This window comes from Melanotaenia boesemani, chromosome 14, assembly GCF_017639745.1.
Source record: "Melanotaenia boesemani isolate fMelBoe1 chromosome 14, fMelBoe1.pri, whole genome shotgun sequence".
Taxonomy (NCBI): domain Eukaryota; kingdom Metazoa; phylum Chordata; class Actinopteri; order Atheriniformes; family Melanotaeniidae; genus Melanotaenia; species Melanotaenia boesemani.
The window spans coordinates 12,376,450-12,388,066 of NC_055695.1; the positions used below are offsets into that span (position 1 = coordinate 12,376,450).

General features: G+C 38.3%; 1 protein-coding gene across 2 annotated transcripts in view; it reads left to right on the plus strand.

The window, feature by feature from the left end:
- syde2 (synapse defective 1, Rho GTPase, homolog 2 (C. elegans)) overlaps positions 1-11,617 on the plus strand; it is a 42,626-nt gene that overhangs the window by 21,082 nt on the left and 9,927 nt on the right. For both annotated transcript variants that reach the window (XM_042007199.1, XM_042007201.1), the window contains exon 5: positions 6,057-6,183. In XM_042007199.1, coding sequence (XP_041863133.1) covers positions 6,057-6,183 — 127 coding nt within the window. The remainder of the gene's footprint in view (positions 1-6,056; positions 6,184-11,617) is intronic.

Consider the following 11,617-nt stretch of genomic DNA (forward strand, 5'->3'; position numbering starts at 1 on the left):
TATGCATCTATGTGTTGATTGCTGCCATGTGACACGTTGCCATAAAGTAGATGCTCCACTCCAACTCCACTTTATCTATATAGCGTTTTGAAAACAACACAGTTGACCAAAGACATTTACACAAACACAAGAGTAATAAAACAATATATTAAAATCAAATCAAATAAGTAATAAGAAGAAAATAGTAAAAGTCAACATCTCAAACTGAATTAAAAGTTGTGAAGGTTGGTTTCTCAGCCTTTGGGTGCTTCAGGACAGTGATGGCTCCAGGAGTGTGCCTAATGAATGTCATTGTGTCATCAAAATAAGTCAGAAGCATGTTGTTTTAAGGTCAAAAAGCTATAAAGTGTTGCTTTAAATGTCAGCTTGTTTTCTCATAGTGTAGATAATAGTTAACAGCATTGAGTCCGTGTTCATGGATGTGAAAGTATTCCATATGACAGTACAGTTTATTGTGAACTTTTACAAAGAAAGATCTTTGCATTTGCAAAGTTAAACCCAAGTAAAAAATTTTTTACAGCCAATACTGAATACACTACTTTTCTGTCATTTAGTAAATAGATCAATTAGTTGAGATGAATTAGCCTTTTCAGGTGTATAGTCTATAATTTGTATGCTGAAGACAAGTTTAAACACTGTCAGTGTGTGAAAGCCAGGCAGAAACTTGTTAGGCTGAAAAATCAAGCCATTGGAGAGCTGTGGTTCTTCAGTCATCTCTATTATATCATCTATAATCAAAGCCACTTTAATCCTTTTGAATTAAAATAATTAAAAAAGAGGATACAATTATATGTCACTTTTTTGTATGAGAGGTAAAAAGTATCTGAAGAAATAATCCTACATCCACAGGGTCTTTTAGTGTTAGTAATGTTAGTAGTGTTAGTAATGATACTGAAAGATGTGCTGAATGGATTAAGGAGATGTAGCACACGTCAAGATGCCACAATTTCTTCCTCCCTGTGGCACCCGGGTCTCTTATTCAGAAAGAGTTAAGAGGTTGATGAAGCAGGGATGACGGGGGAGTGAAGTATTCCTCTGGATCATGTGGTCACCTCCTGTTTTTCCTCTTTCATTTGAAGCCTAGTACTGAAATGGAGTGAGAGGCAGCAGCATTCCTCCTAATTAGAACCGAGACAGCGGTTGTAAAAGTGTCTGAGTACTGTTCTTGACTGATTACTTTTGGTGTAGGGATAGTGAGGGGGTAGCATGCCAAGAGCACTGGGTGCCTGGGGCCAGTAGGTAAACATTAGGCTTTTCCATAGAGTCTGTCAATCAAATAAGACCCACCCCCTACCACCTGTGTTTTGGAAATAGTAACAGCAAACCCAAAAAACATATTAAAAGGTGAGCTATCATGGCTGCAAAATTTCCACCAAATAATTGTTTTTAATAACAACAGGCTAATCTGATGGTTAATTATTTGAGATATGAAAGAATAGATAGATATAAAACAACATGGCTGCAAAGTCCAGAGTTTTTTTGCGGTAATATTAAATGAAGAAATTGAATCAGTTACCATTTTTGTAAAAAAAATGTCTAAATTGATGTGTTCACAGGGTACTATTACAAATATGTGGCAGCTCCTGACAGAACTGGATGAAATACATTTGAAGAGGTGGAAGCTGGAAGAAATCATTTTAAGAAATCTCAGGACTTATTTTTATCAAGCTTTCTTCTCAAGGCTGAATCTGCTGAAAATACTAATGCCACAGCAGAAGCGCTGATTGAACAGTTTGGGGTTGTTTGCATTATGAATAATTTAGTTGCCATTTTTTTTCAAAGTAGGGTTGAAACATCTTTCATTACACTAGATTAAATTGAGTAGTTTATAAAAATTTGATCCATTGTGAGTCAGATTGTATTAAAAGAGAGCGCTTCAAAACGGGAGGTTATTATCACATTTCTGGCATCGTCTGCCTTTTAAAGGTTTTGTTCGCTGTCTTTGTGTCTCCAGTCTCACCTTACAAGTCTCCTCACTAGCCAGCTGTATCTACCTACCCAATAGTTTTTAATCTGTCAGATCAGTTTCCATGGTTTTATTTAATTCACTTTACCTTGTCTCTGTGATGTTATCTGTTACTTTCCTGTCTGTGCTTTACTCAGTCATGTTTGTCAGCTGTCCCTCACAGCTTTTTTCTAATCCTTTTCTCTCTTATTTGTTGCCTTTTTTCGTTATAGATATCTCAGGTAGATTTTGCTATCAGTCTCAGATCAAGTCTAAGGACTCCTCCGGGTTGCATGCAGACAAGGGTTAGGACTGGGTTGACATCAGATCTCAGAGGAATTTGCAAGTTCTGCCACCAGAGTATGCAAGGCCAGGCGTGCAATGAGGATTCACAAATGATTGTGTGGATCTTTTATGGAGACTCTCTCTCAGAGACTTAGAGAATTACATGTCCTCAGGGCTTTTCCAAGCTACTAAGATGCTGGATGATTGTGGGTGTTTTGAAAAGACTGCAGACAATGTCTGTTTCAGACTGGGGTTATGTATGTAAGCACTCAGAGCCCATTAAAAAGAGACATTTTCAAAAGGAAGAAATCCTGGCTACATACATACATGTCATACATGGCTGTTAAGGGTGCACTTAAATGTTTGAATGTGTTGAAAACATCCACACACTTGAGGAAAGAGCAGGCTTACTGGTATGTCTATTTTTCCCCTTGACTTTTACTCTAAAGCTTTATTTTGTCTTTGAATGAATAATTTTGTTGACTTTATCTTTCATATTTTTGCATAAATGTTCTATGTCTCTTTTTTAACCATGGGTATTATAACTTATATTGTAATGCATACTGAGCATCTGACAGAGAAAGTGGTGGCAATAGGCTGTGAATTGGTAAAAAAAAATGGTGATATGGGGATGTTATTGGTCCTGTTTGAAGGCTGCATCATGTATAAACTTAAAATAATTTTATGATTAAAAAGGTTATTTGTACAAGACTCTTGGCCTAAACAAATGCTAAAAGCTGAAAATGGTTCTAAGAGACTAACAAATCATACTTACAACTTTAAAACAGCTACCGTAATTTAAGCCAAACTACACACACCCTACACACACACATACACACCCTAATCAAAATTCTTTGGTGTCTGAATCTATGGGAATATTGACTAGGAGTGAAATGTAGTGTGAAGTGTAGATGTTATATGTATTTTATATGTGGTCTTTTTGTGATTATAGAGGAATCAGCATACTGGGTGAAGGATGGTTTGGAGGTCTGATCTGTGGAAAACATCAGTGACCTGCATCCTGTTTTCATAGAAAACTAATGTAGCAAAGAGGGAGGGGGTTGGGTTTATTTTTCAAGCAAACAAAATGCACACAAAAAAAGACCATTTTTGAGCAGGAAAATATATCACAACATTGAGCAGCATCCACTTTCTTGTTCAGATCATTTTATTTAGAGGTCATTGTGCCTGCTTCATACCAAAAATAGGCCTTGGCTGGTGCTGCCTGTTGTGTTGCCCAGCAGCTGAAGTGTATAAGTGCAAGCCCCCTTTTTGCAAACAGCTGTTCCCCGCCTGCACGCAACTCTCCCTCAAAGAGAGACACTTTATTTTTTTCTCAATGGACTTCTTGTTCATTGTGCCCGGTAACTTCTGTTTACTCGTACACAAAGCCAAATCCCTGCCTAATCTGTCCTCCTCTCTCCCTCTCGTGTGGTTCAGAAAATGCTGCTCGACTTGAGGGGAGCTCCAAAACAGCCGTTTTGGTGGGACAGGGAGAGATTACAGTACTCCTACACTGGAGCCCGGAAGGGCTGTTAGTATTTGCGCCAGTGTGTTTGTGTGAAACCGGACCCAACCTGCCATTCACAGCCCACTGACTTAACACGTTACTAGGGCAACCACACCAGTTGGTCTGCTATGCCACATACCAGACAGACACATGTAGGAGAAATTATGGTATGTCTGCAGTCGGGCCTAATCCCAACATAACAAGGAGAGTAGTGGTGCCGAGTTTCAGCTATCAAATGTCTCCAGTTCCTTTAGGTCACACTCTGGAGGCTTTGGTAAAGAAACATGAATGGTTTATTACTCTCATTTTTAATTCTCAGCTGTCACCTGAGTTATTAAAGGACTTGGTGTTTATACACCTAGTAAGAAGATGTGACATTTTTATCAGACCTCTGAGAATGTTTTACTTTAAAATGCACTCATTCAACTTTTTAATGCACCTCAGCATTTAAATAAGAGCTTAGACTGATGTCTTAAATTTTACTCAGTCTCTGTTTTAACAGCCTGTCCACGCTCATGGTAAGATAATACTAACATTCTTTACAGAGGTGTTGTTATGTAACTCACATTACTGTGACTTTGCAGACTTTGTGTGATACTGTTAGCTTTGCACTTTAAGTTAACAGGAGAATTATTGTATGTTTTAATACGTTTGCATCCCTGATTACAAACATGTACTAATTTATTTTAAAGGAGAGTCAGCCCTCTTCTGCATTTAGCTCTGATTCATTATATAATTGTTAGTTTATTCCTTGTTTGTCATTTATTGTAAGATTTATAAAAACATTAAACTGTTATGGGTTTTTAAACTGAATTAGAATTGCAGTACTTTTCAGACTTCCTCTGCAACTTTTTTCATCAAAGTGTCCAGTGACAAATCTATCGTGACTCATTGGACGAACATCAGGTGGTGGGATGTGTCTGAAGCAACCCCTCTCTCTGCATCAGCTCCATTCTGTGATTCATTCTTGTGATTAAATGGGAGGCAACACATCGTGGGAGAAAATGTTTAAAGATTTTTTTTCCTTTGAGTTATTTATCATCAAAACCACAGAACAGTTTTTGCGTTAACTTATCCTAATTGGCCACTATTTGGTCACAGTTTCAGACTTGTTTACTCGGCTGATGACAGAAACAGAAAAATAGGAGGCTGACCAAAGCTTTAGTGGTAGTTTGGCTGTATAAAGTAAATCTGAGCGTCACAAGTTGGAGAAAAGCAAACAGATGGAAAAGTCTTGCACAAATGAGATGCACTGAAGTCAAACATGGCTCATTCAAGTGTGACGTTATCTGGCGAAATTTAGTGAATTTTTTAGTCTTTAGCTCTATTCCATTGGAAATAGTGATGTCATCCAGGTTTGGCTTTTTCCCCACAGTATTTCTCTACAGATCGGCTGCATTGCCAGCTGCTTGGAAACTATAGAAATATTAAAGGTTTGGTCAGCTTTGCTACTCAGGCTTGACTAGTTGCCACAGCTAACAGGTTATTTTCAGGGGCAAAAAACATGCTTTAAATTCAGTGAGCTTGACATCCAATGCTGGGGAAAGAACATTTATTACATCATTTGTTATTGCTAATGAAGGCAGAGGAATAACAGGTAAAGGAGGAGGGAGAGTGGTGGAAACCGAAAGAAAACAGTATTTATTTATTTATTTATTATTGCGTATTAACAGATTTATTTATGTGTAGTATTTTTTTTATATTTAATGGGTCTGAATTGAAATTAAATTTCTTTGTTGAGTTTAGATCCTCACATGTATCATGTTTTAAGAAATTTGAACTCAGTACTTTTGTCCTAAAACTAGCAAAAAAAATCACACCCACCATGGTTGCAACTGCTCACCTTAAAGAGAAAAATATTATAGGCTTTTTTTTTAAAAAAATTTTTAAGGTCTATTATTTTTTTAAGTTATTTGTCTAAGTTTCTTTCTCTCTAAAAAGTACAAACATAATAACATAAGTAATTCATTTATTTTAGTAAGTCACCTCACAATTATATAAAAGCTCTTTGGAATTCCTTGTGCGGTTTTGTCAGCTAACAATAAAATTTCATTAAATATAACTTTTCTATCACACATTGTATTTCAGTTCATATTCATTTTGTTGTTTATTAAGAGTTGAGCAGCTTCCTGTCCCTCAATGTCCCATCATGAGACAAAGCAGACAAGTGACCTTTGTCTCTGACTGTGTCTTTAGCTTCTTTCTAGCATTACTGGAATGCAGATGGAACTTAATAGACATGGTTTTAAAAAATACCTGAGTCACTGTTTAATATTTATTTGACCTACATTTGTATCTGTGTTTGCGTGGTTCCAGGTGGTGGGTCTCTACCGTTTGTGTGGTTCTGCAGCAGTAAAGAAGGAGCTACGAGAGGCGTTTGAGAGAGACAGCCACGCCGTGGAGCTGTGTGAAAACACGTATCCGGACATCAACGTCATCACAGGTAACATGATCACATGTTTTCCACATGGATTCAGTTTCATTCGTATGTGCTTGTCTAAATAGATGACTTTTCCAGAGAGTGTTGGTCCCCCTTTTTCTCTCTATTTGTCTCAGAAATTGCTTCCTTTCCTGACTTAATTAGCATATTGAACAGTATGTGTAAAACATTAACCACTTAATCCCCAGTCCGCTATTTTTTTAACTTCTACCTGAAACATCCACAAACATATGCAGAAATTCCTCAGAAAATTCTGGAATACTGTTACTAGATTTATTTGTGTTATACTCTTGATTTACTTGACCAATAAGGCCACATAACATTTTAAGCATTCCTTAAATGCTTTGCATTATGGGAAAGCACACAATTATGAGTTTAAAATTGTAATTTACTATAAAAGCAATAACACTTACTTTATAGGCAAAGCTAGAAACAAATGAAAAAAAAACTTAGACTTTGATGACAAACATTGGGAAAAAAAGATTAAATGAGTGGAGCAGAATGGACACAGATGTGTAGAATAGAGGCTGATTGAAGAGTGGGTTCAGTATTGATGCAGTGATGTGAATGAACCGGTGTGACCGCTGCAGAAAGGTCATCATATGCAGCCCCGGTAGTGTGTGCATGTGTGTAAAAAAAAACATTCCAGCAGCCAACATATAGATCAGTGCCTGAGGGGAAGGCCCACACACACACACACACACACACACACATGCAGACAGAAATCTAACTATGCTGTACATTCAGGTCATTCTTTCTCCCTCAGGTTTGTGGTTGAGACATGCTGTGTAGTGTCCCCACCCCAGCCCTAGTCGGGTCAGAGGATTTCCATTGTCAAACAGCTCATCCTGAAGCTGTGTGAATATTAGAAAAGCAGTCAAAGCAGCTAATTGAAAATGCCACTCAGGTTCCTGTGAGTTCCTGCTGTTAAATTAAAATAAGTAACAGCTATGTCACAGACCTGAGTAATGTTTCTAAGAGTGTGACAGATGAGGGGGCTGGCAAAGTTGTAAAAAATTACTTGGGTCATGATTTTTTTTTTCCTCCCACAAAAGGAGGAAGACCATGGAAACCTCTGGACATTGTAGGAGCTGCTGTTGGTTTTGGAAAGAGGCCCCGTATAGTCGTCCTATCATGCCTGCTTTGATCCACATGCATTTGCATAGCAGGGCAAAGAACACAGTTAACAGTTGAGCGGGTTAGAAAAAAAGGGCCAGCACCAGCGAGGATTGTTGGTTTTGCTCGCTGCCTAAATTTGCTCTACCAAGCGAGTTGCTGTTGCAGTTAGGCCTGAATGAGTGGAAGAGGACAGACTGGGAGAGGGGGAGGTTTGATGCCTATGATTTACAATCAACGATTTAGCCTTCAAACATACATTTTAGAGATTTAATCCATAAATAGCAGTTGATTAATATTATCATTATGTCCCAATTTAAACTACAATTTAAAACAAGGTTAGAGTCTCTGGAGTGTAGAGCCAGACTGGAGGCTAATAAGTGAACGGCAAATGGATGAGCTAAGAGCTGCGTGTCACACGGCAAATTTAAAAGTGGAGGCAGTGAAAGGGATTATCCAAAGGGTCAAAGTTCAATCCAAAGCTTGCAAAACATGCTTGGTACGCAGACCTACATTGTTTCAAATCACAGTCTTTTGTTTCATATCACAGTTCTCTCCAAAGGTGTTATCAACATGAGTGGAAAATAAAAACAAACAGCATTTTCAACAGATTATAATCATCAGCTGCTCTTTGCTTCGGTGGTAAAACGATCTTTACACTTCATGTGGGCACGTGGTAACACGTTAATATCAGCACCACATCACTGCTCCCTCTCCTGAACAAGGAAATAAGGGATTTTTTTGTGATTTATAGGATACTGAACCGCTTCTTTAAACAGGTGCTGCTTCTTATTTATGAATATAACCATTTTTATTTATTCATACTGTAACAGAAATGTCATTGATCTGATTTTTCCTCACCAGACTCATCGCTGTTATGAGTAACTATCTCGACTACGCTTGAAGTATAGATGTAGTTTTGCTTTTCCTCATTTTAACGCCCAAAACACAAAAATATCCAAAGTACAGTTTACACTTCTTATGCATGAAAATGTCCATTGGTACCCAGAGGAGTTGTTTCTCTACGCAGGGCTTTCCCTGTTGGATATTTAAAGTCAAACATGTAAACGCTGTATCCTTATTTTCAGAATTTTATTGTCTTCATGTCGTCGTTTCATGGAACACAGACTCTTGTCGGCTACTGTAGATTCAGCCGTAACACTCCTAAAGTTTGAAGTGAGGAGTCAAACAAAAGCTAAAAACGTATCATTTTTTTTATTCATCATATTAAGAATGTTTGCATGCCAACCAGACTTAATAAAAGAGAACGTGTGAGAGATTTGGTATGGCTGCCAGCTTTGGAAATGATTCATTATGTGTGAATGTACTAAACAAGCACTTTTGGAGGCAAAATGTTCTACTGAATTCAGTCTTTGCATCCTTTGCTGTTTTCAAATTTCAGGTCAGAATCAAAGATGACACTCAGGTTGCTGGATTGAGTTGAATAATAAAATTAATTAAACTTAAGTGGCATGCTGATCTTTTTGAGATGTTTAGGGGAATACAGTTGTTAGCCTTCAAGTATTTTACCTTCTGGAGGCAGTTATGTAAATGTTTGAGGAGTTTAAACTGAGTCTCAGGTATTGCATTGAAATAAGATGTTGTGATTGTAGAATATGAAACTTAAGGGAAGCAAATACACTGTAAATAAAACTGGGCTCAAAATGTATCCTTGAGAATCTCCTGAAGTAATTGGGGCTGTTGAGGAGAAAGTTCTGTTTGTTAAATAGGAGGTAAACCATTGGAGGGCAGTTCTCTGAATACCAGCCTTGTCCCTGAGATCATTTAAAAGAATATGGTGGTCAGCTAGATCAAAAGCTGCACTGAGATGGAAATAAAAATTGGAAGTTTACTGTTGTCTAAATAGTAAGGACAGTCTCACTAATTTGACATGATAAAGACTACTAGACAATTCAGTCCCACAGTGCTAGCTTTATCTGTTACTCTGGAAAAATCAATACATCATTACAAAAGTCAATCAGCTATTTAGTGTCATTAACTTAAAGTTAAACCTTCACCTCGCCCTGCCTGACCTACATGAAAAAGCAAGCTTCCAAAGTGAACCAGTGATGGAAAACCAGTTCAGATATTTGTCTTTCAATGATGAAAAACCCTCCAGTTGAGAGTTCTGCACAGTTATTGATCTGTGTTTGCCTGACTCATCTTTTCCAAAGCCTACTTCCCTACTTTGCCCCCCACCCTCTGCAGTACTCCAGTGAAGACATGGAAAGTCATTAACAAGTGCCCCCTTTGTTGCCGAACAAACACAGATGGTATTTGGCTCACGCATGGGGGATTAGCTGAACCCTGGGCCGGCCAGTGAAGCAGGCAGTCGCTTCACAAAGAGCAGCAGGTCCCTGTGGGTGTCAGTATATTTCTTAACCTGCAGGTCTGGAATTGCACCTAGTTGCTGATATGGCTGCTATTAATCCACTTGAAGCATGAGAGCACTACTGTTTCCATATTTAGACCTGGGATTTGCTTGTTTTAGGTTGTGGAAATCGTGAAGTAACCACTGTGTAAAGCTTTACTGTGCCACTGGACAAGGCAGCAATACACACATCTCCTCTGCCCCCCCACCGGTGCTGTGGGGGCGTGCAGGACAGCAGGGAGGGGGCAGGACGGAGAACAAACCCCTGTTTGTTCTCCAGGCAAGGCACTGACTGCAGCACTGACAAGAAGAGTGACCCTCCGCTTTGTTTGAACAAGAGGTCAAAGGTGGAGCCGTGCCCCAGTGCATTGTGTGTCTTGTAGTGTTTGGTGGCACATTTGGAACATTAAAATAGTTTGAACTGAGTTGAAAAGATACTTCAGCTGCTATCATCTATAGCTTTAATCACATGTTTTGAAGAAGCATTTTAGAGGATTTATGTGGCTTTATTGCTGATGTCTTTCTGATGTGTGTGATCTCTGGATCTATTCCAATGTGAGATGAGTGTGTAGGCAGATAGAGTGGATTTCTACTGCAGATATGTGCCAAACCCCAACAGTTTGTGAGACAAAAGACCCTGGTGGGTGTTTGTTGTCATCTTGGCTGTGAAGAAGGTGAAGCACCTGTGGGGGAGGCACACCTGTTCACCCCTGAGCCTCTGACCTTCTGTGTTAGTGTGCATATGTGTGCCCCACTGAACATTTGTGTGTGTGTGTGTGCGCGTGTGTGTGTGCATGTGCGTGTGTGTGTATATGTTGATCCATCACCGACTGGGGCTAAGACACAAAAGTATACACAGCATTGACTCATAGCAGGCTAATGATTTACCTGAATGGGTATATACTAACTTCAGCAGATGCAGATACACAAACTTAGCTTGTTTTTATTTTATTTTTTTATTTATTTTTTTATTTTATTTTTATTGGGTTTTTTTTTGTTGTTTTTTTGTCTTGGTTTAATTTATTGAAAGGGAAAAAGCCCAAACGTGTGTGACGCTTTCATACATTGCATGCAAAGACAAAAAAGAAAAGGTTGTTTAGGGGTTGTTTAAGCTGAGCTAAGACGAAACATCACAGGGAAGGTCAGAGGTTCCTCCATGCATGAGTTTCTGTTTTAAATGGAGGAAAAACAAGTCTTAGGGTGCCCCCTAAAAACAAATCAACAAACAAGAAAAAAAAAAAAAAAAAGGATATAAACATATCGGCCATTTTTCCTTCCAGACAATCTGTTTCCCAACAATGAAACATGCTGGTTGTTATTGTCTGAGTAATTTCTCCACAGATACTAAAAACAGGAAGCCAGGGGGATGTTGTCAAAGCATTTCTGTGTAATCTGGCTTGGAAATCAGCACATCTTTGGAGACAAGATGTGCTGCATCTTGTGGTTATATTTTCCTATCAAATGCTGCTCACTGATGCCCAGCCTGACAAAGAAGGACGATAACAGAGCTGTTTCTTAATATGAAGGAAACATCAGCTAGTTTCAGGAGCTGGTTTGACTCAAGCTCTGCTAAAACCTGCTACTGCATACATGAAGCTGTTATTGTGTCTACCTGTGAGGAATGAGTTGATAAGAAATGTGCTTGTTTGGGTATGAGTTGTTTATCCACTGACTGCCTTAGAAATGCACAATATTATTATGACTCTCATACTTTTAGTTATTTTTTTTTTATTTATCATAATGGTAGATTTAAATCTTACATATTTAGCATTTATGGTTTTACTGGTGACCTTTTTTTATAAGATGCAGAGCAGAATAAAAACAAAAAAAAGTAAAAAGAAATTTGAGCCTGCGTGGAAAACTGTTTAACACATAAGCAGGATTTTTTAAAAAACATTTATATAACTTTTTTTAAACTATAAGTGATAGCTTTTATCTGTAGGTGTAACG